This window comes from Nomascus leucogenys, chromosome 8 (genome assembly GCF_006542625.1).
Source record: "Nomascus leucogenys isolate Asia chromosome 8, Asia_NLE_v1, whole genome shotgun sequence".
In the NCBI taxonomy this organism is placed as follows: domain Eukaryota; kingdom Metazoa; phylum Chordata; class Mammalia; order Primates; family Hylobatidae; genus Nomascus; species Nomascus leucogenys.
This window is the reverse complement of record NC_044388.1, coordinates 1989676-2015594: the sequence shown is the minus strand read 5'-3', so window position 1 is coordinate 2015594 and position 25919 is coordinate 1989676. Positions and strand designations below refer to the sequence as shown.

General features: G+C 45.0%; 1 protein-coding gene across 4 annotated transcripts in view; it reads right to left on the bottom strand.

Annotated features, from left to right (window-relative positions):
- Positions 1-25789, bottom strand: part of CERS5 (ceramide synthase 5) — a 38970-nt gene extending 13181 nt beyond the window's left edge. For all 4 annotated transcript variants that reach the window (XM_030816590.1, XM_030816588.1, XM_030816589.1 and 1 more), the window contains exons 1-3: positions 24906-25789; positions 1367-1472; positions 186-316 (exon numbers count right to left, since the gene is read on the bottom strand). In XM_030816590.1, the coding sequence (XP_030672450.1) occupies positions 186-316; positions 1367-1472; positions 24906-25102 (434 nt within the window). In that variant the 5' untranslated portion in view covers positions 25103-25789. The remainder of the gene's footprint in view (positions 1-185; positions 317-1366; positions 1473-24905) is intronic.
- Positions 25790-25919: the final 130 nt, after the last annotated feature.

The window sequence follows — 25919 nt, the reverse complement described above, 5'->3', positions numbered from 1 at the left end:
ATGTCCAAGAAACTTAAGGGAATCAGTGTTCCAGTTCCCTTCTTTCCTACCTATAATAGGCTGAGTTAGTTCTCTATACCCATTAACTGTTGTCCTAACAACAGAAGTGATGTTCAAAAAAGAAAACTTCAGTCCAGTTGTATCCTACCGTCTTCCTTATTCCCTCCCTCTCCTTGCGTACTTACATGCTTTCACAGAATTTAGTAAGCGTTGGGGGCTTGTCCTGATTCCTCCGATGGCGAAACCAGCATTGGATTTTTCGGACATTCCAATCCAGCTGCTTTGACAGGCCCTCCAGCCTTTTCTTATCAGGATACTGTGAATGTATAACCAGAGTCAGAACACCCGTCTCCTCATACCCCTCCTTCAATCCCATTGACTAGCTGAGTGACAAGGTATGATAGCCATAGTGGCTCAAGTGATGTTTATCTTTCCAAGTTTTATCCCAAAGTCATTTTTAGTAAGAAATTTTATCTTACATATCAAGGACCTGTACTGCTCATCTATACACATCCTTGTTTTGTCTCTTCCTCCAGCCCGAGCTGAGTAAAAAAGGATATTAAAAACCCAAATTGGCCGGGCGCGGTGGCTCACGTTTGTAATCCCAGCACTTTGGGAGGCCGAGGCGGGCGGATCACGAGGTCAGGAGATCGAGACCACGGTGAAACCCCGTCTCTACTAAAAATACAAAAAAATTAGCCGGGCGTGGTGGCGGGCGCCTGTGGTCCCAGCTACTCGGAGAGGCTGAGGCAGGAGAATGGCGTGAACCCAGGAGGCGGAGCTTGCAGTGAGCCGAGATTGCGCCACTGCACTCCAGCCTGGGCGACAGAGCGAGACTCCGTCTCAAAACAAACAAACAAACAAAAAAAAACCCAAATTGCAGGCCAGGCATGGTGGCTCATGCCTGTAATCCTGGGATTTTTGGAGCCCGAGGGCCGAAGGATGGCTTGAGCCCAGGAGTCCGAGACCAGCCTGGGCAATATGGCAAAACCTTGTCTCTCCAAAAAACAACCCAAACTGCAAAGGCTATCAGTACTGTCTCCACCTTCATTACACAACTAGGCAGTGACAGAAACTGGAACAAAGAAAAACAAAAACAAGATATGGTATGTGTTTGGGGAAAGAGAGGTAAAGGTGGCTGCTGGGCCTAAAACTCAAACATACTACGTATGTAAACTTGACATACGTACGGCCCAGAGGTTTTCCCTGAGGGGATAAAGCTCTCCATATAGCTACATGGACTACTCAAATATGAAAGATCATCCCATCCTATCCTTACCCTGAGAGATATGTGCTCTCTATCCTCCCCTGCCCCATGGAGCAACGCCTTATGTGAATTTTCCTCTCTGTTTCTTTGCCCACTTACCTTGGTAATAGATACGAACACCTTTTCAAGGATGGCATTGGGTTGGGCCTGATAAGGACCACTGTCCTCGATGCCAATACGGAGTGCACAGGGTTTGGCAATAAATCTGTAATGGAGAAAACCCAAGGACCAATTCTTTTTAAAAAAATTTTATTTATAATTGACACATAATAATTGTACGTATTTATGGGGTACAACGTGATGTTTCAATGCATGTATACATAGTATAATGATGAAACTGGGGTAATTACCATATCGATCACTTTCAACATTTATCACTCCTTTATGGTGACAATGTTCACCAGCCTCAGCCTCCCAAAATGCTGAGATTATAGGTGTGAGCCACTGTGCTGGCTGGAAGCTTTTTAGAGATGCATAATCTTGAGCCCATCTCAGACTTGCAAAATCAGAATCTGCATTTTAACAAGATCCCCAGGTGATTCACATGTCCATTAAAATGTGAGAACCACTAATCTACTTCATAAGAATCTTGTAAGTATTCAGTGACAGAATGTATACGAAAGACCCTGGCACAAAGGAGGTGATTAATAAATGGCAGTTTTCCTTACATCAAAAGACCAAGATCTTAATTGGAGGGAAAAGTAGAACTGAGACTAAGCTCTTCCTGCATATAGATATCCTGGATCTTGGACACCTTCCTGCCTAACCAAGAGATTATGGAAATACTTAGATCTTTCAGGAGTCAAGAAGAAAGAAATCAGGAGCCAGGAAAGGTGAGAAGGAAATTACCTATTAGCACTCTATTGTAGTCTCAGATCTACTAATAAGGCATATAAACTTGGTAAAATCACTTACCTCTTGGGTCTTGGTTTCATCATCTAAAAGAAGAGGTTATATCAAGCAGAGTCCCAAGGATTTAAAGTTTTAAAAAGAATAAAAAAGCAGGGCGTGGTGGCTCACGCCTGTAATCCCAGCACTTTGGGAGGCTAAGGCAGGAGGATCACAAGGTCAGGAGTTGGAGACCAGCCTGGTCAACATAGTGAAACCCCGTCTCTACTAAAAATACAAAAAAAATTATCTGGGCGTGGTGGTGGGCGCCTGTAATCCCAGCTACTTGGGAGGCTGAGGCAGGAGAATCGCTTGAACCCTGGAGGCGGAGGTTGCAGTGAGCCGAGATCGCGCCACTGCACTCCAGCCCAGGCGACAGTGTGAGAATCCGTCTCAAAAAAAAAAAAAGAATAAAAAATAAAAAGAGGTTATATGAGATGATTTCTAAGATTTTCTTCTGTATCTAAGATTCTACGATGTTATCATTGATTGATTATAATTAGTTTCTAACTTTTGAATCTTTGAAAATTGAGGAACTATTCCTTGGTTCTTCAAGAAAGATCTCACTCTCCCCCACAACCAGAGATTTTTATGAGCATCAGCACTAGGAAAAGCTCTATATTGCCACTTTCAGGATAAGTCAAAGCCAGTTTTAGCCCTTAGCATCTTAAGGAGTCCCATAATGAAAATATGACTGGGAGGTGTAAAATGGAGTGCCGTTGACCTATTTTCTTGAGCTGCATTTGAATCTAGAATATATTATCTCTAAAGGAGGGATTGAGAATAAGAAACTTTATCTCCGCCGGGCGCGGTGGCTCACGCTTGTAATCCCAGCACTTTGGGAGGCCGAGGCGGGCGGATCACGAGGTCAGGAGATCGAGACCACGGTGAAACCCCGTCTCTACTAAAAATACAAAAAAATTAGCCCGGCGTGGTGGCGGGCACCTGTAGTCCCAGCTACTCGGAGAGGCTGAGGCAGGAGAATGGCGTGAACCCGGGAGACGGAGCTTGCAGTAAGCAGAGATTGCGCCACTGCACTCCAGCCCGGGCGACAGAACGAGAAACTAGCTCCCTCTATGAAAACGTTTTACCTTATCACCAAAGTTCCTGAGCCATAGGGTAATATTTATTCAGAGCATAAAGTTAGCCACATCTGTAACACATTCTCTTTTACACCGGTGGTAAAAAAAAAAAAAAAAAAAAAATAGTTCCATTCAAAGGCCAGTGGATACCTTAATTTACATTTACTGGTATACTATTCTGTATACCAATAATATTTAATCCCCAACTCTTGTTCAAACTCCTTGTAAACACAAATAGACTGCTTTTATATTTACCAAGGTACTGTGCTCAGCAGTTGCTCAGTAACTGACAAGCAACATGTTTTAGTGAAACACACTCTTGTTCTGTTGGAGCTCAATTCTGACCCAAGATTAATCAGCATTCAAAAGAGTAAATGAGGCCGTCATTCTTTGTTGTTGAGTTGATGCCGTATCAGAGATAAAAATCATCTAAAAACCCTGTCTCCTCCTCTTTCTCCTATCGACATAATTGCATGAAAATCCAAAGGCAGAAAACAGCCTTTCCAATTCCTACTCTTACCCCATAACCCAGGCTTCTTTAATCCAGAGGCAGTCAGGTGACTAAAACTCAGGATCTGCTGTTAGACAGATTTTACTAGCTGAAAGACCTTGTGACTGTTACATACCCATAGAATGGAGATAATATCTACCTCACAGGGTTATTTTAAAGATAAAATGATACAATGTATGCCTACACCAATACCTGACACTTCGCAAACATTCATTAAAGAATAGCTATTATTATTTCACTAGAAACATATTTCAGTCTGGGTACTCTCTGGTACCTCCAGCAGAAAGTGAGAAGCAAGAAATCCTCTTTGATATAACAGGTCTACATTCTGCTCACCTTGGTGAAGCCAATTTTAAAATTACTATTATCTGGATCATGGAGTGGACTTAATAATCTAGAATTGTCATTAGCTCACATCCTGTCCTCATTAGGTCAGAGTTCGGTGAAAAGCATAAAGCTACTCATATCCAGTCAGTTCCAGCTATATGGAGCCTAAGAACATTTGACGGCCGGCCGCGGTGGCTCACGCTTGTAATCCCAGCACTCTGGGAGGCCGAGGCGGGCGGATCACGAGGTCAGGAGATCGAGACCACAGTGAAACCCCGTCTCTACTGAAAATACAAAAAATTAGCCGGGCGTGGTGGCGGGCGCCTGTAATCCCAGCTACTCGGAGAGGCTGAGGCAGGAGAATGGCATGAACCCGGGAGGCGGAGCTTGTAGTGAGCCGAGATCGCGCCACTGCACTCCAGCCTGGGTGACAAAGCGAGACTCGGTCTCAAAAAAAAAAAAAAAAAAGAACATTTGACAAATACTTGTTGAGTGTTTATTTTGTGCTACAGAATGAAGCTTTATTATATTTTCCAGATGTGATTGGAAAAGAATATTTTCTAATTTGTGATAAAAATTAAATATATAGATTTAGTTATACACAGTTAATGAATTACCTTACTGAAGAAAGTGAAATTATTTGAAATTACAGCTTTTGAGAAAGTATTAATTCTACATCATAGAAAAGGCTGGCATTTGGTATAACTTATAAAATAGGTATCTGGGCCAGGCGCGGTGGCTCATGCCTGTAATCCCAGCACTTTGGGAGGCTGAGGCGGGCGGATCACGAGGTCAGGAGTTCGAGACCAGCCTGTCCAACATGGTGAAACCTCATCTCTACTAAAAATAGAAAAAGTTAGCTGGGCGTGGTGGTGTGTGCCTGTAACCCCAGCTACTCAGGAGGCTGAGGCAGGAGAATTGCTTTTACCCAGGAGGCGGAAATTACAATAAGCTGAGATCACGCCATTGCACTCTGGCCTGGGTGACAGAGCAAGACTCCATCTCCAAAAAAAAAAAAAAAAAAAAAGATACCTAGGGTGGTCAATTTCCAGAGCCTGGCATTCATCATTTCTCCTACATCAGCACTTCTCAAAGTGTGGTTTAGGGACCCCTGGGGGATCCAGAGACCCTTTCAGTAGGTCTACAAGGTCAAAACTATCTTCATAATAATTCTATAATTTCATAAAAATCTTTTCTCTCTCATGAGAGTACAGTGGAACTTTCCACAAGTTACATGACATATAACAGACTGAATGCAGACACTGACATGAGACTACAGCTGCCAGATATTTTCAAAAATGTTAAAATGCTACTCTTCTCACAGTTTTTTGTTTTGGAAAATAGTTATTTTTCATAAAACGTAGTGAGTTCATTGTTATTTATTTATATTGAGACAGGGTCTCACTCTGTCACCCAGGCTGGAGTGCAGTGGTGTGATCACTGCTCACTGCAGCCTTGACTTCCTAAGCTCCAGTGATCCTCCCACCTCAGCCTCTCAAGTAGCTGGAACTACAGGTGTTGGCCATGCCCAGCTAATTAAAAAAACTTTTTTTTGTAGAGACAGGGTTTCGCCATGTTTCCCAGGCCATTGCTATTTTTAAATGAATAAATATGGGCTGGGCACGGTGGCCAGTGCCTGTTATCCTAGCAGTTTGGGAGGCTTAGACAGGTGGATCACTTGAGCCCAGGAGTTCGAGACCAGCGTGGGAAACATGGTGAAACCCTGTCTCTCCCCAAAACACAAAAGTTAGACAGGTGTGGTAGCTCATGCCTGTGGTCCCAGCAACTTGGGAGGTTGAGGTGGGAGGATCACTTCAGCCTGGGAAGTCCGGGCTGCAGTGGGCTGTGATTGTGCCACTGCACTTCAGCCTGTGTGACAGAGCCAGATCCTGTCTCAAAAATAAATAGGCTGGACGCGGTGGCTCATGCCTGTAATCCCAGCACTTTGGGAGTCTGAGGTGGGCAGACTGCTTGAGCTCAGGAGTTCAAAACCAAGCTGGCCAACATGGTGAAACCCCATCTCTACCAAAAAATACAAAAATTAGCCAGGCATGGCAGCACATACCTGTAGTCCCAGCTACTCAGGAGGCTGAGGCGAGAGGATCTCTTGAACTCAGGAGGCAGAGGTTGCAGTGAGCTGAGATCTCGCCACTGCACTCCAGTCTGGGCGACAAAGCAGACTCTGTCTCAATAATAAATAAATAGGCCGGGCGTGGCGACTCAGACTTGTAATACTGGCACTTTGGGAGGCTGAGGCAGGCTGATCGCTTGAGGTCAGGAGTTCGAAACCAGCCTGGCCAACATGACAAAATGCCATCTTCTACTAAAAATACAACAACAAAAAATTAGCCGGGCATGGTCGTGCACACCTGTATTCCCAACTACTCGGGTGGCTAAGGCAGGAGAATTGCTTGAACCTGGGAAGCGAAGGTAGCAGTGAGCTGAGAGTGCGCTACTGCACTCCAGTTGGGGTGACGGAGCGAGACTCCAACTCAAAAAAATATATATATATATACATATATGTATGTGTGTGTGTGTAGACATTTTATACATGTGTAAATACATGTAGAAAACATGTACTTTTCCCCATTTTTTTTCTAAAACAGACATTGATAGGTACTATCCACATAGACAAAAACTCTTTGGGGTCCTTGAAAATTTGTTAAGATTGTAAAGGAGTCCTGAGATCCTAGTTTGAAAACTGCTGTGCTAGATGATACTGAGAAATTATACTTTTAGTGTGGCTTTCTGTCTTCTCCAGGATCAATCCACATTTTAAAATAATTTGTCAGACAAGATTTTTCCTTTCCTGGCAGATTTTAGTAAGTAGGCATTTAGTGGTCTTTAAAATTAAGCTACTACTTTCCACCTGTAACTCCAGGAACATGAGTCTAGTGACCCATTCTGACAGTATTAGATTTGTCCTACTTTGTAGAGATCATTTCACTCTTCCCTTTTCCTGCTCTCCAGATACATGGCAGCAGTTGACCTAAGCCTGGGTTAATGAGGATGAAATTACCTACTGCTTTTGCTTTTTCCTATCAAAGACAGGATCTATACTAACAATGCTACTTTTGTGATTCTTTACACCGCTGATGAATATGAATTATACACAAATAAAAGCAAAGTCTAGACTAAGCTTCTCAACTGTTGTGGCAAGTAACACAAATGGGCTATACTTATGCTGAGATCTTGATCTTAGCTCTCAGGGTGATCCATGGGGCCTTCGGGTAGCCAGAAACCTTTAGTCTGTAGTCTCTGGCCTCACATACCTTACTGTATAATGCAAATGTGATTTATGTATTTATTTAGAGACAGAGTCTCGCTCTGATGCCTAGGCTGAAGTGAAGTGTGGTGGCGTGATCCGGGCTCACTGCAACCTCTGCCTCCCGGGTTCAAGTGATTCTTGTGCCTCAGCCTCCCAAGTAGTAGCTGGGACTACAGGCGTGCACCACCATGCCCAGCTAATTTTTGTATTTTTAGTAGAGACTGGGTTTCACCACATTGGCCAGGCTGGTCTTGAACTCCTGACCTCAAGTGATCTGCCTGCCTCAGCCTCCCAAAGTGCTGGGATTACAGGCGTGAGCCAGCACACTCAGCCACAAATGTTATTTTTTATGTGTGCAGCAATATGACCAGATTGAGAAGTACCAGCTTAGATCAATTTCTGGAAAAATATTAAGTGCCAAAGTAGACATATAAAAAGAACAGGAGTTTAAGACCAGTCTGGGCAACATGGTGAGACCCCGTCTCTACAAAAAATTGATAAAATTAGCTGGGTGTGGTGGCATGTGCCCATGGTCCCAGCTACTGGGGAGGCTGAGGCAGGAGGACTGCTTGAGCCCAGGAGGTGGAGGCTGCAGTGAGCCCTGATTGTGCCACTACACTCCAGCCTGGGCGACAGAGTGAGACGCCATCTCCAAAACATAAAATAATGAAATAAAAAAAAGTTTGGGAGTGAAAGATGAATTGAGTTTTGTGTATGCTGAATCTGAAGTACCCATGGGACACTGAAATGGAACTGTCTAGGATGCAAATACACTTGGAAAAGGGGCTTGGGTATGATATAGAGAGAGAGAGAAAGAAGAAATTTATGAATACAAATGAATGAGAATATAAGTGGTAGCTAAATCTGTGGGGGTGGCTGTGATTACATACGAAAGGAATATAAACTTAAAAGACAACTGAGGTCAGAACCCTGGACAACATCAGCATAAAAGGTGAGTTTAGGGGACAGGAAGGTCAGTGGTGGAGTTGTATCAAATCAGGGAAAGACCAAGACAAAGACTTCAATATCTACTAGATTTGGCAATTTTTGGACATCTGTAGTAACCTTCACCAAAGAAATTCCAGTAAAATAAAGACTCTAAAACACAGCAGTGAGTTAAAGCAGTTAAAGATATAGGAGGAAAGAAGTAGAAATAGCCAAACCCTCAAGCATTTAGGCTAAGAAGAAAACAACGTCCTCAACTTTGGCATCAGAACCACTCAATCTAAACTAATCACATCTAAAACCAATCTCCCTGTGCTTTAGACCCACTCTTTACTGATCAGAAATTTCATTCTACTTATCCCTCCTTTTTTCTATTACCTTCAGCCTCACTCCTCACTCTCAACTTTTTTCTTCTCATCAGATCTTAAACATGCTCAAGTTTTTCACATCTTAAAACAGCCCTCCCGGTCCCTAGCACCCTCTGGCCTTCCCCGACCTCACAACTAAACTCCCACTCATTCCACAACTCTCCTTTCTCTCCCCTGTGGCTTCTGTCCCTAAACTCCACTGAAGCTGTTCTTGCCAAAGTTGTCAATGATCTCCTTATTGTGAAAATAAATGGATGCTTTTCAGTCCTTTATCTTACTTACCTTTCAGCAGCATTTTATTAGGTTGGTGCAAAAGTAATTGCCATTACTTTTAATGGCAAAAACCACAATTACTTTTGCACCCACCAAATACATTAATGACTAACCTCCTTCTTGAAATGCCCTTTTCTCTTCCTTACTGCCATACTCTTCCTAGTCTTCTCCCTCTACCTCTTTGGCAGTGGAACTAGACTGCCTGGTAAGCACTGCTAGTTGAGTCACCTTGGACAAGTTACTCTGTGCTTCAGTTCTCTCATCTGTAAATGAGGATAACAGTAGTGCCTGCCTACCTCATAAACTTACTAAAGAGGATTCAATGCTTAGCACTTAGAACAATTGCCTAGGACACAGTCAACACTTACTAAACACCCACTTTGAGATGGAGTCTCCCTGTCACCTGGGCTGGAGTGCAATGGCACAATCTTGGCTCACTGCAACCTCCACCTCCTGGGTTCGATTCTGCCTCAGCCTCCTGAGTAGCTGGGATTACAAGTGCCCGCCACCACACCCGGCTAACTTTTGTATTTTTAGTAGAGACGGGTTTCACCATGCTGGCCAGGCTGGTCCCGAACTCCTGGCCTCAAGTGGATTCACCCTCCTCGGCCTCCCAAAGTGTTGGGATTACAGGCGTGAGTCACCATGCGCTGCCTATACCAACTATTAATATTATCAAATAACGTATGGCTGTCATTATCTCCTTTGCAGTTTATTTTTCCTCTGCCTTTTCCTACAACATGGTGTTTCCTCAGGGTTCACTTAGAGGCTCTTTTCGTACTCTACACGCTCACCCTCAGTAACCTCATTCAGTTACGGTAGAGGGTCTCAGAGTATGGTCTGCAGACCCCTGAGGGTTCCTGAGGCACTCTCAGGGGCTCTACAAACTAAACTATTTTCATAACAATATTATTATTTGCCTTTTTCACTGTGTTGACATTTGAAGTGATTGTGCAAATCAATGGTAGGTAAAACGTTAAGGTACTTTAGACCAAATCAAGGTAGTGACACCAAACCATACTAGTTGTTACTATACTGTAGAGCTATGTCTTCTCAATTTTTAAAACATGCCAGTTTTGCTTAAGAATGTCCTTGATGAAGCACTACAAATTATTACTTTTATTAAATCTTGACCCTTGAATATATTTTTTAAAAGTATTCTGTGATTGGGCACGGTGGCTTATGCCTGTAATCCCAGCACTCTAGGAGGCTGAGGCAAGCGGATCACTTGAGGTCAGGAGTTCGAGACCACCCTGGCCAACATGGTGAAACCCAGTCTCCACTTATTCTGTGATAAAATGGATGTACCCAAAAAGCACTTCTGATGCATACCAAAGTATATGGCTCTCAAGGAAAACCATTTGTATGACTATTGCGAGCTGAATAAACTAAGTCGCTTTTTCCATAGAATACCATTTTTACCTGGAAGGACTGACAAACTAATGTTATTCAGCTCTGAGTATTTAGCAAACAGTTTCTCAAAAATAAATGAGGCCGGATGCAGTGGCTCACGCCTGTAATCCCAGCACTTTGGGAGGTGGAGGCAGGCGGATCCCCTGAGGTCAGGAGTTTGAGACCAGCCTGGCCAACATAGTAAAACCCTATTTCTACTAAAAATATAAATATTAGCCGGGCGTGGTGGTGGCCGCCTGTAATCCCAGCTACTCAGGAGGCTGAGGCAGGAGAATTGCTTGAACCCAGAAGGCGGAGGTTGTAGTGAGCTGAGATCCTGCCACTGCACTCCAGCCTGGGCGACAGAGCAAGACTTTGTCTCAAAATAATAATAATAATAGTAATAATTATAATAAATTAAGTGAGCCCGTCATTTCAAGAAAAGCATTGTTGCCAATGATAAAATTCAAGCTTTCAAGTGAAACTTAGAATGTTTAGAAAATTTTCTCTGCCTTTCAGCCTGACAGCTTCTCAATACTTAAGACTTTTCTGATGAGATTGGTTATAATGAGATAAACTAATATGATTTTTTTGTTTGTTTGTTTTTCTGAGACGGAGTCTCACTCTGTTGCCAGGCTGGAGTGCCGTGGCATGATCTTGGCTCACTGCAACCTCTGCCTCCTGGGTTCAAGCGATTCTTCTGCCTCAGCCTCCTGAGTAGCTGGGACTAGAGACGTGCACCACCACATCCAGCTAATTTTTGTATTTTTAGTAGAGACGGGGTTTCACCATGTTGGCCGGGATGGTCTTGATCTCTTGACCTCGTGATGCACCCACCTGGGCCTCCCAAAGTGCTGGGATTACAGGCAAGATTTTTAAATATTGTATAATGTCACATATTGACATGTGGGACATTTGTATAACTGAATGAACCAGTATTTTCCAAATGATGGATACATAATGTCCATTCAAAATGTAATATAGGCCAGGCATGGTGGTTCACACCTATAATCCCAGCACTTTGGGAGGCTGAGGCGGGCAGATCACTTGAGGTCAGGAGTTTGAGACCAGCCTGGCCAATATGGTGAAACCCGGTCTCCACGAAAAATACAAAATTAACTGGGCGTGATGGCGCATACCCGTAATCCCAGCTACTTGGGAGGCTGAGGCAGGAGAATCATTTGAACCCGGGAGGCAGAGGTTGCAGTAAGCTGTGACTGCACCATTGGACTCCAGCCTGGGCGACAAGAGCAAAACACCACCTCAAAACAACAACAACAAAACACAATTAACACAGAACAATGGATTTTAACATAACAAAATGAAAAGCTCATTAATATGGCTTCAGATTCTACCTAGCAATCAACGTTTAAGAAACTGCTACTTGTGGCTGAGCGTGGCACCCCTGTAATCCAAGCACTTTGGGAGGCCAAGGTGGGTGGATCACGAGGTCAAGAGATCTAGACCCTCCCGGCCAACATGGTGAAACCCCATCTCTACTAAAAATGCAAAAATTAGCTGGGTGCGGTGGCACATGCCTGTAATCCTAGCTACTCGGGAGGCTGAGGCAGGGGAATCACTTGAACCAGGGAGTCAAAGGTTGCCGTGCGATCGCGCCACTACACTCCAGCCTGGCAACAGAGCAAGACTCCATCTCAAAAAAACAAAACAAAACAAAACAAACAAACAAACTGCTACTTGTGTTTTGGTGTAGTATCAAAGATAAATATAAAATTATTTGAAAGGGCTATTAAAATACTTCCTGCTTTTCAGTGACAAAGCTGTGTGAGGCCATCTTTTCTTCATATACTTCAATCAAAACAATATATCACAAGAGATTGAATGCAGAAGCTGCTAGGATAATCCAGCTGTCTTCTATTAAGCCAGATAGTAAAGAGATTTGCAAAAATGTAAAATCAACGCTGTTCTTCTGTTTTTTCTTTTGGAAAATAATATTTTTCTAAAAGCTTATTTATGTTAACGTGTAAATCAATTTATTAATTTTTTTTTTGTCTATTTTCTTCCTTTTTGTGGAGAACGAGGTCTTGCTATGTTACCCACACAGGTCTTGAGCTCCTGAGCTCAAGCTATCCTCCTGTCTCTGCCTCCCTAAGTGCTGGGATTACAAGTGTGAATCCCTGCACCTGGCCTGTTGTTATTTTTAATGAATTAATAAGCATTTCTTAAATTTCTTTTTGAGATAGAGTTTCACTTTGTCACCCAGGCTGGAGTGCAGTGGCGCTATCTTGGCTCACTGCAACCTCTGTTCTCAGGTTCAAGTGATTCTCCTGCCTCAGCTGCCCAAGTAGCTGGGACTATAGGCGCGCACCACTATGCCTGGCTAATTTTTGCATTTTTAGTAGAGACGGGGTTTCACCGTGTTGGCCAGGCTGGTCTTGAACTCCTGACCTCAGATGATCCACCCACCTAGGCCTCCCAAAGTGCTGGGATTATAGGGGTGAGCCATCGTGCCTGGTCAGCATTTCTTAAATTTCTCAATTTTAATTTAAAATATGGTAAAGTTGATGGGTTGTAACCCACATAAACAAAAGCTCCTCGGAGTCCTCAGTAATTTTTAAAAATGAAAAACAATCCCTGAGAACCAAAAGTTACAATGTATTCTTCTGAATAAATTCTTAAAAGAATAGGATTCCCTGTATACAAGGTATTGCACTTTTCAAGATACCTATACCACCAAACCCAACATTTCTTGCATGGTCTGTGCTCAAGTGATCTTTGCAGTTTCCTTTGAGGGCCATTTAAAAAAAAAAAAAAAATTGCCAAGCGTGGTGACTCAGGCCTGTAATCCCAAAACTTTGGGAGGCTGAGGCAGGCGGATCATGAGGTCAGGAGATCGAGACCATCCTGGCTAATATGGTGAAATCCTGTTTCTACTAAAAATACAAAAAAATTAGCCGGGCATGGTGGCGGGCACCTGTAGTCCCAGCTACTCGGGAGGCTGAGGCAAGAGAATGGCGTGAACCCGGGAGGTGGAGCTTGCAGTGAGCCGAGATTGCGCCACTGTACTTCAGCCTGGGTGACAGAGCGACACTCCATCTCAAAAAAAAAAAAAAAACCCAGCCTGGGCAACATGGTGAAATCTTGTCTCTACAAAAAATATAACAATTAGTGGCTGGGCATGGTGGCTCACACCTGTAATCCCCAGCACTTTGGGAGGCCAAGGCAGGTGGATCGCCTGTGGTCAGGAGTTTGAGACCAGCCTGACCAATATGGTGAAACCCCGTCTCTACTAAAAATACAAAAATTAGCTGGGTGTGGTGGCACACCTGCAGTCCCAGCTACTCGGGAGGCTGAGGCAGGAGAACTGCTTAAACCTGGGGGGCAGAGGTTGCAGTGAGCTGAGATCGCGCCACTGCACTCCAGCCTGGGCGACAGAGCGACACTCTGTCTCTAAAAAAAAAAAAAAAAAAAAAAAAAAAAAGCTGGGCGCCATGGCTCACGCCTGTAATCCCAGCACTTTAGGAGGACGAGGCGGGTGGATCACAAGGTCAGGAGACTGAGACCATCCTGACTAACACAGTAAAACTCTGTCTCTACTAAAAATAAAAATAAAAAATTAGCCGGGTGTGGCGGCATGCACCTGTAGTCCCAGCTGCTGGGAGGCTGAGGCAGGAGAATGGTGTGAACCTGGGAGGCAGAGCTTGCAGTGAGCCGACATCACGCCACTGCACTCCAGCCTGGGTGACAGAGCAAGACTCCGTCTCGAAACAAACAAACAAACAAAAAAACTAAAAAACAATTAGTAGCCAGTACATGTGATGGCATGTACCTCTGGTCCCAGCTACTGGGGAGGCTGAGGTGGGAGGACTGTTTAAGCCAGGAGGCGGAGGCTGTAGTGAGTTATGATCATGCCATTGCATTCCAGCCTGGCTGACAGAGTGAGGCTTAATACATATTTTAAAAATTGATCAGTATTAGTTTTTAATAGAGAAAATATTGATAGATATAACTCACGTAAACAAAAGCTATTGGGGTTTTCAATAATTTTTTAAAATATAAAGGAGTTCTGAGAGCAAAAGATTCGAGAACCCACTGCTGTACAGCATAGGAATCTCAGGAGTCAAGAAGGAAATTATGTAGCTGGGCCTGTAGTTCCAGCTACCATGGAGGCTGAGGCAGGTGGACTGATTGAGGCCAGGAGGTCAAGGCTATAGTGACATCAGGCCTGTGAATGGCCACTGAATTCCAGCCTGGGTAATTGTGACGGTTAATACTGAGTATGAACTTAATTGGATTGAAGAATGCAAAACACTCATCCTGCACATGTCTGTGAGGGTGTTGCCAAAGGAGATTAACATTTGAGTCAGTGGGCTGGGAAAGGCAGAGCCACCCTTAATCTGGGTGGGCACCATCTAATCAGCTGCCAGCATGGCAAGCAGGCAGAAAAAATGTGAAAAGACTAGACTGGCCTAGCCTCCCAGCCTACATCTTTCTCTCGTGCTGGACCCTTCCTCCCCTCAAACATCGGACTCCATGTTCTTCAGCTTTGGGACTTGGACTGGCTCTCCTTGCTCCTCAGCATACAGATGGCCTATTGTGGGACCTTGTGATAGTGTGAGTTAATACTTAATAAACTCCCCTTCATATATATATATCCATCCTATTAGTTCTGTCCTTCTAGAGAACCCTGACTGATACAGTAATATAGCAAGATTCTATCTCTTAGGAAGGAAAATTAAAAAAAAAAAAAAGGAATTACTGTACTAGAGTCACAACATCTCAAGCAGAAGTAGGTTTCAGAGTGATTCATTCAATAAACACTTACTGAATAGCTAATATGAATGTACAAAGCACTGCATTAGATACCTACAGTTTCATGGGGGAGACAAGTCCATAAACAGAGCCCAATCTGAAGGTCATTCCCCAAAAATAGGGCAGTTCATTCAAGATCTCTGAAATGGTTCTCTTCAAATTCCACCTGTGACCTGACAGACGTTTCTGACATTATTCACTTTACCTAGCTCCTTGACTTCATTAAAGGCATACTACAGAGAATATTAGATGAGGAAAAAAGAAATTGCCCAAAAAAAAGATGATCAAACCTGAAACAATAATTGACACTATCTAGACAGAAGCAAAAGAATCGACTGTAGGCCAGGCATGCTGATTCATGCCAGTAATCCCAGCACTTTGGAAGGCCGAGGTGGAAGCATCACTTGAGCTCAGGAGTTCAAGACCAGCCAGGGAAACATGGCAAAACCTCATCCCTACAAAAAATACAAAAATTAGCTGGGCACAGTGGCACATGCCTGTAGTCCCAGCTTCTTGGGAGGCTGAGGTGGCAAGATGGCTTGAGCCTGGGAGATGGAAGTTGCAGTGATACCAGATCGTGCCACTGCACTCCAGCCTGGGTGACAGAGGGAGACCATGACCAAAAAAAAAAAAAAAAAAAAAAAAAAATCTGTAATAGATGTTTTTCTCAAGGAATGCATGTAGATTGTATCTTTTCTGTAAATCCAATCATTCTAATGTACTAGAAGAATTGTACTGAGAGGACACTAAAGTGAATTCAGGCCAAAATGGTAGGATAAACCCACTTGTTCCTTTCATTAAACGTATTTACCTTTTTTCAATGGATAATTATACAACTTAATGCATTTGCTTAAAATAGAAACACAAACACACATAAGGGATAACCACTGATTTTGTTGCTGTCTCCAGGGTAGAAATCATGGTTTATTCACCTTTTAATCCTTGGTGCATAATTTGATACCTTTTTATTTATTTTTACATTTATCTTGTCCAACTTCTAAAAGCATCACATATAGTCTGATATGACATATCCTAAGCTTTCAATAAATAGATGTTGAAGAATGAACAGATGAACAAATGGGTGAAAACTTAATTCTCAACTAAGAGGCAGAGTGTTTCATGGAAGTGTGCCACTTGTAAGGATGAAATTAAAACTCAGCTTTATCCTCCTGGGTCATCAGATAACCTACCAGCTCGGTGTTTATCAAGTGTAGGAGATCACTGATTTCTGGGGAATCAGTAGATATTCAAGTTAACCGATTACAATCTGTAACTGGAGATTGCCCTGAACACAACCACAATACTCTGATTTAGTCTGAGACACTTTATGCCTGTAATTGAGACTGCTTACTCATGCTGACAGCACCCAAAAACCAAAAACTACACGGAATATCCTTATAAGAAATCTTAGGCCGGGCGCGGTGGCTCACGCTTGTAATCCCAGCACTTTGGGAGGCCGAGGCGGGCGGATCACAAGGTCAGGAGATCGAGACCACGGTGAAACCCCGTCTCTACTAAAAATACAAAAAATTCGCCGGGCGTGGTGGTGGGCGCCTGTAGTCCCAGCTACTTGGGAGGCTGAGGCAGGAGAATGGTGTGAACCCGGGAGGCGGAGCTTGCAGTGAGCCGAGATTGCACCACTGCACTCCAGCCTGGGCGACAGAGCAAGACTCCATATCAAAAAAAAAAAAAAAAAAAAAGAAATCTTGTATTTTACAGAAGAGATATAGTAAGAGTGTGATTATTCTCAGTGCCTTATCAGAGCTATGCAGTTCTGCATGGACATTTACCTACTTGACAAACTTTCTTATAGATTATTAACACCAAGAAGATATATGTAAAAAGGCAAAATTATAGAACAATGCTTGGCTAGAAGCAACTGTCAATCAAAGATTACTCAAGCGGCCGGGCACGGTGGCTCACACCTGTAATCCCAGCACTTTGAGAGGCCGAGGCGGGCGGATCATGAGGTCAGGAGATCGAGACCATCCTGGCTAACACGGTGAAACCCCGTCTCTACTAAACAAAATACAAAAAATTAGCTGGGCGTGGTGGCGGGCGCCTGTAGTCCCAGCTACTCAGGAGGCTGAGGCAGGAGAATGGTGTGAACCCGGGAGGTGGAGCTTGCAGTGAGCCGAGATCGCGCCACTGCACTCCAGCCTGGGCGACACAGGGCGAGACTCCATCTCAAAAAAAAAAAAATTACTCAAAATAGAATATGACCAGTCATTTGAATATTTCAGGAAATAATTTACATTTAAAAATCTTATTTTTACTAAAATGTTTTAGATTCATTGTTAAAGGAACATCTAATACCTTTGCATCATCTTTTGATCCTAAAAAGTATATCAAATGTGAATTTACATTAAAATTCCTTTCTCAATTATTATTAATATTGTCTGAATTACTGTCATCACCATCCAACAGAAATACAATGTGACTCACATATGTAATTTAAATTTTTTTTTTTTTTTTGAGACAGGGTCTTGCTCTGAACCTCCACCTCACAGGTTCAAGCGATTCTCCTGCCTCAGCCTCCTGAGTAGCTGGGATTACAGGTGCACACCACCACACCCAGCTAATTTTTGTATTTTTAGTGATGGGGTTTCACCATGTTGATCAGGCTGGTCTCGAACTCCTGACCTCAGGTCATCTGCCCACCTCAGCCTCCCAAAGTGCTGGGATTACAGGCATTAGCCACTGTGCCCAGCCTGTAATGTAAAATTTTCTAATATCCACATTTTAAAAAGTGAAAAAGAAACAAGTGAAATTAATATTGATAATGTATTTTGTTTAACTTGATATGTCAAAAGCACTGTCAATATGTAATCAATTAAAAATTGAGACCGAGTGTGGTGGCTCACACCTGTAATCCCAGCACTTTGGGAGGCCGAGGCGGGTAGATCACCTGAGGTCAGGAGTTCGAGACCATTCTGGCCAACATGGCAAAACCCCATCTCTACTAAAAATACAAAAATTAGCCGGGCGTAGTGGTACACACCTGTAGTCCCAGCTACTCAGGAGGCTGAGGCAGGAGAATCGCTTGAACCCAGGAGGCGGAGCTTGCAGTGAGCTGAGATTGCACCACTGCACTCCAGCCTGGGCAACAGAGCAAGACTCTTGTCTCAAACAAGAAAAAGAAAAAAGGAAATAAATGGAAACATGCGCAAGAAAATGAATCACTACTCTTGTTGTCAGTTACATGACAGGCCAGCGAATGAGTCTGTTCAATCCCCACTGAGAGAATGGCATTGACAAGACTCTTTAGACACCCCAGTGAGGTTGCCTTGAAGTAATAAGAGAGAAGAGGGGATTGGAATAATGAATAAGCAGCAGTGAAAGCTCTCAGCTATCTCCTGTATAATTCACAAAATTATTTTCTTCTGGCAACATAAAGCTCCTATTATAATACCGTATTTAAAATAAATGAACCCATATAGATCTGATGGTATCAATATTGTCTCAAACTCCTACTTGATCCCAGGGGAAATGTGCTCAAGGGACTAAATACTAAGTTTCAAACAATTTTATCTTTAAGATTCAGTTTAAGTCAGATCCAACAGGCCTGCTTGGACTTGGACCACACCTTGGACTATTCTTTCCCTAATCAGCACACAATATTCAAAGAAGCAACAAGTGGAAGACTTTCTTATCTCTCTTTTGATAGGTAACAGTGGGTAGCCTGAGTGTGTGTAAGAGGAGAGGGGAGAAAGAGAAGCTATAGAAGAGTGTACAACATGCAAACATAGTATAGTGAAATTTAACAACAGAAACAAAGAAATTATAATTTCGCCTCTCTTAAGCCAAGTATCTATTTCAGATTGAAGAACTAGATTCTGGGTTACTCCTCAGGGCATCTGAGTTGACAAGAATAGACCCTTCTCAATCATTCTATAAATACTCACATGCTACACACAGTCCACTGCAATGAACGAGTCAACAGAGGTCCACAAAGGCAAGCCTCTGTGCTTTGGTGGGTAATAATCACCTTTCTGCAGTTCTTTAACAAAATAGCTAAATATGCTTAACTTACAGTCAGATGGCTTTCCAAGTCATCCCCATCAGGTGAGGCTACAGTTCTCTATAGGGAATATGGAAACTTAAAAAATATTTAATAAATGCTCAGTGTGGTTGATGAGAAGGAAGAGAAAGTAAGACCACATTGTACCCTCTATATTTATTCTTTGGGAGATTCCCGAAACACAAATAGAGACTATTTATCTAGGCACGTGCAGTAATGATATGAAACAAACAAACAAAAAAGCAAAGTTGGCCAGATGTGGTGCCTCACGCCTGTAATCCTAGCACTTTGGGAGGCCGAGGCAGGTGGATCACTTGAGGCCAGGAGTTCAAGACCGGCCTGGCCAACATGGCAAAACCCTGTCTCTACTAAAAATATGAAAATTAGCTGGGTGTGGTAGTGTGTGCCTGTACTCCCAGCTACTCGAGAGGCTGAGGCATGAGAACTGCCTGAACCTGGGAAGCAGAGGCTGCAGTGAGCTGAGATCAAGCCACTGCATTCCAGCCTCGGTGACAGAGTGAGACTCCATCTCAAAAAAAGAAAAAAAAAAGCAAAGTTCAAGTAAAAAGGAAGGATAATGTTAAATAACTAAGAACAGGATGAATACAGATTTGTTCTTTTTTTTTTTTTTTTGAGACAGAGTCTCACTCTGTTGCCCAAGCTGGAGTGCAGTGGCATGATCTCAGCTCACTGCAACCTCTGCCTCCTAGGTTCAAGCGATTCTCCTGCCTTAGCCTCCCGAGTAGCTGGGACTTCAGGCGCCTGCCACCACACCCAGCTAATTTCTTGTATTTTTAGTAAAGAAAGGGTTTCACAATGTTGGCCAGGCTGGTCTCGAACTCCTGACCTCAGTTAATCCACCTGCCTTGGCCTCCCAAAGTGCTGGGATTACAGGCGTGAGCCACCGTGCCTGGCTGATTTGTTTTTTGTTTTTTTTTTTTAAATGTATATCAAGTGTGTAACAGGAAATGAATTTGTTCTTCAAATACTAGAATACCACAACAAGAGGTTAAATCTTAACACTTGAAAGGGGGTTTAAGGAATAGGAAAAGATGAACGGCCCTATGAAACAGTGAAAGAGCACTGGGCTGGGGAAAAAGACCAGTTGTATGTTGCAACCTCTGAAAAGCTGAAGGATGTTTCTAAGCCTTAGTAACTGTCTGTAAAAGGAGGTCGGAGTTCTAGCTTTTAACAGTCTATGATTACTACATAAATCATTTCTACAAACGAAATAGGTAGGATTTTAGAATGAGAAAAGGTATGCAAGGATTCTGGGCTCTGAAAAAAAGAGAAAATGTAGGAAAGATGATTAATTGTCCCAATATACCTCTTTATTTCTCTCTCTCTCTCTTTTTTTTTTTTTTTTTTTTGTGATGGAGTCTCGCTCTATTGCCTAAGCTGGAGTGGGGTGGTGTGATCTCGGCTCACTGCAACCTCCACCTCCCGGGTTCAAGAGATTATCCTGCCTCAGTTTCCCAAGTAGCTGGGATTATAGGCACACGCCATCACGCCCAGCTAATTTTTCTATTTTTAGTAGAGATGGGGTTTCACCATGTTAGCCAGGTTGGTCTCGAACTCCTGACCTCAGGTGATCCGCCCATCTCAGCCTCCCAAAGTGCTGGGATTACCGGCATGAGCCACTGCGCCCGGCCTCTCTTTCTTTGAGACAGGGTCTCACTCCTTTGCTCAGGCTGGAGTGCACTGGCGCTATCATAGCTCATTGCAGCTTTGAACTCCTGGGCTCAAGCCATCTTCCTGCATCAGCCTCCTGAGTAGCTGGGACTACAGATGCCACCACATCTGGCTAACATTTTCATTTTTTGTAGAATCAAGGTCTTGCTATGTTGCCCAGGCTGATCTCAAACTCCTAGTCTCAAGCAATTCTCTCACCTTGGCCTCCAAAGTGTTGGGATTACAGGTGTGAGCCACCATGCCAGGCCCCAATATTTACTTATTTTTGAGACGGAGTGTCGCTCTGTTGCCCAGGCTGGAGTCCAGTGGCACAATCTCAGCTCACTGCAACCTCCACCTTCCAGGTTCAAGCCATTCTCCTGCCTCAGCCTCCCAAGTAGCTGGGATTACAGGCACCCGCCACTATGCTGGGCTATTTTTGTATTTTTAGTAGAGATGAGATTTCATGTTGTTGGCCAGGCTGGTCTCAAACTCCTGACCTCAAGTGATCTGCCTGCCTCGGCCTCCCAAAGCGCTGGGATTACAGGTGTGAGCCACCGTGCAAGGCCATGCCCTGATATTTTTGATATGCCTTCTATTGCCTTCTACAAGTGGCTCTAGGCCAGGGGCAGTGGCTCATGCCCGTAATCCCAAAACTTTGGGAAGCTGAGGCAGGAGGATCGCTTGAGGCCAGGAGCTCAGGCCTCTACAAAAATTTATTTATTTTTTTGAGACAGGGTCTCACTCTGTCGCCCAGGCTGAAGTGCAGTGGTTTGATCACGACTCACTGCAGTCTCAACCTCCCAGGCTCAAGCAGTCCTCCTGCCTCAGCCTCCCAAGTAGCTGAGACTAGAGACTATAGGCATGCACCATCACACCCAGCTAATTTTTAAATTTTTTTGTAGAGACAAGGTTTCACCATGTTGCCAAGGCTGGTCCCAAACTCCTAGGCTCAAGTTATCTGCCCTCCTCGGCCTCCCAAAGTGCTGGGATTACAGGCATGAGCCACCATGCCCAGCCTCTACAATTTTTTTTTTTTTTTTGAGTTTTCCTCTGTTGCCCAGGCTGGAGTGCAACAGTATGATCTTGGCTCACTGCAACCTCCGCCTCTCCAACTCAAGCAATTCTCATGCCTCAGCCTCCTGAGCAGCTGGGATTACAGGCATGTACCACTATGCCCAGCTAATTTTTGTATTTTTAGTAGACATGGGGTTTCACCATGTTGGCCAGGCTGGTCTCAAACTCCTGGCCTCAAGTGATCTCCCTGCCTGGGCCTCCCAAAGTGCTGGGATTACAGGTGTGAGCCACCATGCCCCGCTCCTCCAATTTTTTTTTTTTTTTTAACTAGCTGGGCATAGAGGTGTGCACCTATGGTCCCGGCTACTTGGGAGGCTGAGGTGGGAGGATTGCTTGAGCCAAAGAGGTCGAGGCTGGAGTGAGCTTTGTGCCACTGCAGTCCAGCCTGGGTGAGACTGAGACCCTGTCTCAAAAACAACAAAAGAATGGAGTGGTCTGTTTTCTTTATGGAAGACCAGAACGGTAGAAGAGGAATTGGCAATTCAGCAGTGAATTACATTACTGAGGTAATGGGTCTTAAAAGAAACAAAATAGCAAGAGTGCTTCCAGGGTTAAACTTTCCTAAGAGCAAACATGAGACAAACAAGGTGCCTGTCCTTACTGGCCAAGAATTATCATACTAGAATGCTTTCAGCTCAGTATTCCCATCCACCTGTACTCCCCTGACACTGGAGCACCATAGAAACACTCAGATAGAATTCCCACAGGTAAAGGATCCCTTCCAGCAGCTCTGCCAGGGGATATATGTCTTCAGCCATCTGAGGGAACACTTTGGAATCTGAAGAGATACATAAGTTTATATAAAATGGGTGTTTATAAGCAACAAACTATTTCTTCTTACCACTAACATGGGGAAATTTCCATATTGGCACATATTTTATATGAAAAGCAGAGATGTTTTTCTATGAAAATCACCTTTTTAAAAAAAATTTGTCCTGACTTGTGTATTTTCCTTTGTAGTCATTACATTGCCTTCCTCCTTTTTTTTTTTTTTTTGGCCCTCATATACAGAGACTACGGAAGAGAGTACGTAGATCTAGTTTATTCCAAAGAGAGACAAGCAGTTTGTGCCTCCACTCCAGGATGACTGCATACAATGATTACACTTAAAAAGACAAAACAAGGCCGGGCGCGGCGGTTCACGCTTGTAATCTGCGCACTTTGGGAGGTCGAGGCGGGCGTATTACGAGGTCAGGAGATGGAGACCATCCTGGCTAACACGGTGAATCCCCGTCTCTACTAAAAATACAAAAAATTAGCCGGGCGTGGTGGTGGGCGCCTGTAGTCTCAGCTACTCCGGAGGCTGAGGCAGGAAAATGGCGTGAACCCGGGAGGTGGAGCTTGCAGTGAGCTGAGATCGCGCCACTGCACTCCAGCCTGGGCCACAGAGTGAGACTCTGTCTCAAAAAAAAAAAAAGGAAAAAAAACTTTGCTACACCAAGTTCCTGAGGGCCAAGGAAAGCCATTTAGATCTTTGGGTTTCATTTGCTTCACTTAAGCATCTTTATTTTTGCACTTGAACGTCTGGCAGAGCATTTTGATGATGATACACAAATACTACGAATAAATGGATGAGTGACTAGCTAAATAGAACACAATATTTTGAAAGATTTGAGTCAAAAACAGTAGGCAAATCAAAGACGCAATCCCAAACAGATGCTTTCTTTCAGAAATTAACAGATTACTTCACCTGCAACATATTCCCATCCTAGAAAGGGCATTCCTGCATTACAATCATTTGTGCTTGGATAAGGGCAAAACGAACAGATGTCCAAGAACCACCCTCATTACCTGAGGCCTATGGCAGAAACATGTCTCCTTTCCTGGAGTCTGAGTAGACCTGATCAAAATCACCCACAGGTATAAATTCACATTATAATATCACACACCAAAGCCTCAGTGAATATCTTTATCTTGGACAAACATATGATCCATTCACTTAAAGGTGAAATCACATGGTTGAATGAAGTATATTGCAATTCTGCTAAACTCATTTAGAAGCTGGCTCAAGGCCGGGTGCGGTGGCTCACGCCTGTAATCCCAGCACTTTGGGAGGCAGAGGCGGGCGGATCACTTGAGGTCAGGAGTTACAGACCAGCCTGGCCAACATGGTGAAACCCCGTCTCTACTAAAAATACAAAAAGTAGCCGGGCGTGGTGGCGCGTGCCTGTAATCCCAGCTACTCGGGAGGCTGAGGCAGGAGAATCGCTTCAACAGGGAGGCGGAGGTCGCGGTGAGCCGAGATCGTGCCATTGCACTCCAGCCTGGGCAACAAGAGCGAAACTCTGTCTCAAAAAAAAAAAAAAAAAAAAAGAAGCTGGCTCAATATAGCTGTCCTCTGACAAAGCCCTATGGCTCTCCATCCCTTCGAACAGTCCTCCTTCCATTTCAGGCCCCAAGGCCTGTTCTGCAACTAATCTGACATCTTCCCATTACTTTGGAAGCCTCGGGCTCCACCACACCCTATCCCAACCAGATTTCTACCCTCCTACTAACAAACGTGCATGAGTTGACATACCAAACCAACTCTTAGGGCCAAACTAATCCTGTTCCCCCCCAATTCTCGGAAACCCAAGCGTCCTAACAAATCTTAAGAGTCTGATGAATCCATTCCTTTCCCTTGGAACTTCTGGCCCTTGCGTTGACCCCTCGGCTTCCATGGTCACAAGTAGCTCTGGTTCTCCTGGCCCCTTGCTATCCCTCTCTTCGGGGCCTCTGCCAGAGCTCACGCTGAACCTGTTTCCTCATCTGTAGGAGCCTTGGAGGTTGGGAGGAGGCCTATAGGACCCCCCGAGCCAACTCCGGATCTAACATTGAAGGGGCCCAGCATTCCCCTAGACCCTCACCCTTTCTCTTGCCCACGCCCCAAACTCCTTCTCCACCTCGCCCACGAGCCTAGCATCACCCGCCGCGGCCCAAGCTCCCCCAGCCCCTGCTTCCGGGCTTTCCTTGCAGTTCTGCTTCCGGCCCTCGGCCCTTCCGACAGCGCGGCGCCCCCGGCCCGCGCCCGGCCCCCCGAGCCGCTAGCTCCCGGGATCTCACCGCTCGAAGAGCAGCCTCACGAAGAAGATGCCCGCCGCCAGCGGGAACACCGAGAGGATGTGCCGGCCGCGGGGGTAACCGTAGCCGTCGGCCGGCCCCTCCAGATCAGCCCAGCTCACGTTCTCGGGTAGCCAGAAGCGCTCGCTCCACAGCCAGCCCCACAGCAAGCTTAGGGGTCCCTGCGCTGCTGTCGCCATCTTACGCCCACCCCGAAGCCACCGCCGCCACAAGCGTCAGCTGCCGCCACAGCCAACGGAACCCGCGGGGAGGCGGCCCCAGGGCGGGGCCCGGCCGGCGGCCACCCCCTTCCGGCCCCTTCTGGTCCCTGCCACGGATCCGCCCGCCTCCCTGGCAGGGCCGGGCCTCTTCACCGCCTATCCCTCCTCCCGGCCCACTTCCCTCCCTGCAACCCGGGGACCGCCTCCGGGGATCCACGCCCCTTCCCGAGCCTCTGACTCGCCCAGCCCGGCCCTGGGCCCGCCCTCTTTTGCTGCAGGTCTCGGCCACGCTTCTACTCCTCCCTCACTCTTCCACCCAGCCACGGCTACACCCCTTATTTCAGGCCTAGCTCCTTTACGGGGACATTCTCCTTTCTCAGCCTGTCGGAATCGAATCCGTTCCCGCTCCCACCCAGGCGGTACCTCTGTCTCCACTCCCGGAGGCCACATCCATCTCTCAGGTCAGGGCTTCTCCTGGATCTCAGCTGGTCCTGCCCACTACTGTCTGCCACTAGAGTTCTCTTCGCTCCCAACCTTTTCTTCCCTTCGTGCCCCGTGACCTCAGCCTACTTTCACTGCTGTATCCCTTCAAAATTAGTCACTTATCCTCGGAAAAAATGGACTTAACAGTTTACAAAAGGCCGGGCGCGGTGGCTCACGCCTGTAATCCCAACACTTTCAGAGGCCGAGGCGGGCGGATCACCTGAGGTCGGGAGTCCTCGAGACCAGCCTGGCCAACATGGTAAAACCCCGTCTCTACTAAAAATACAAAAATTAGCTGGGCCTGGTGGCGCTG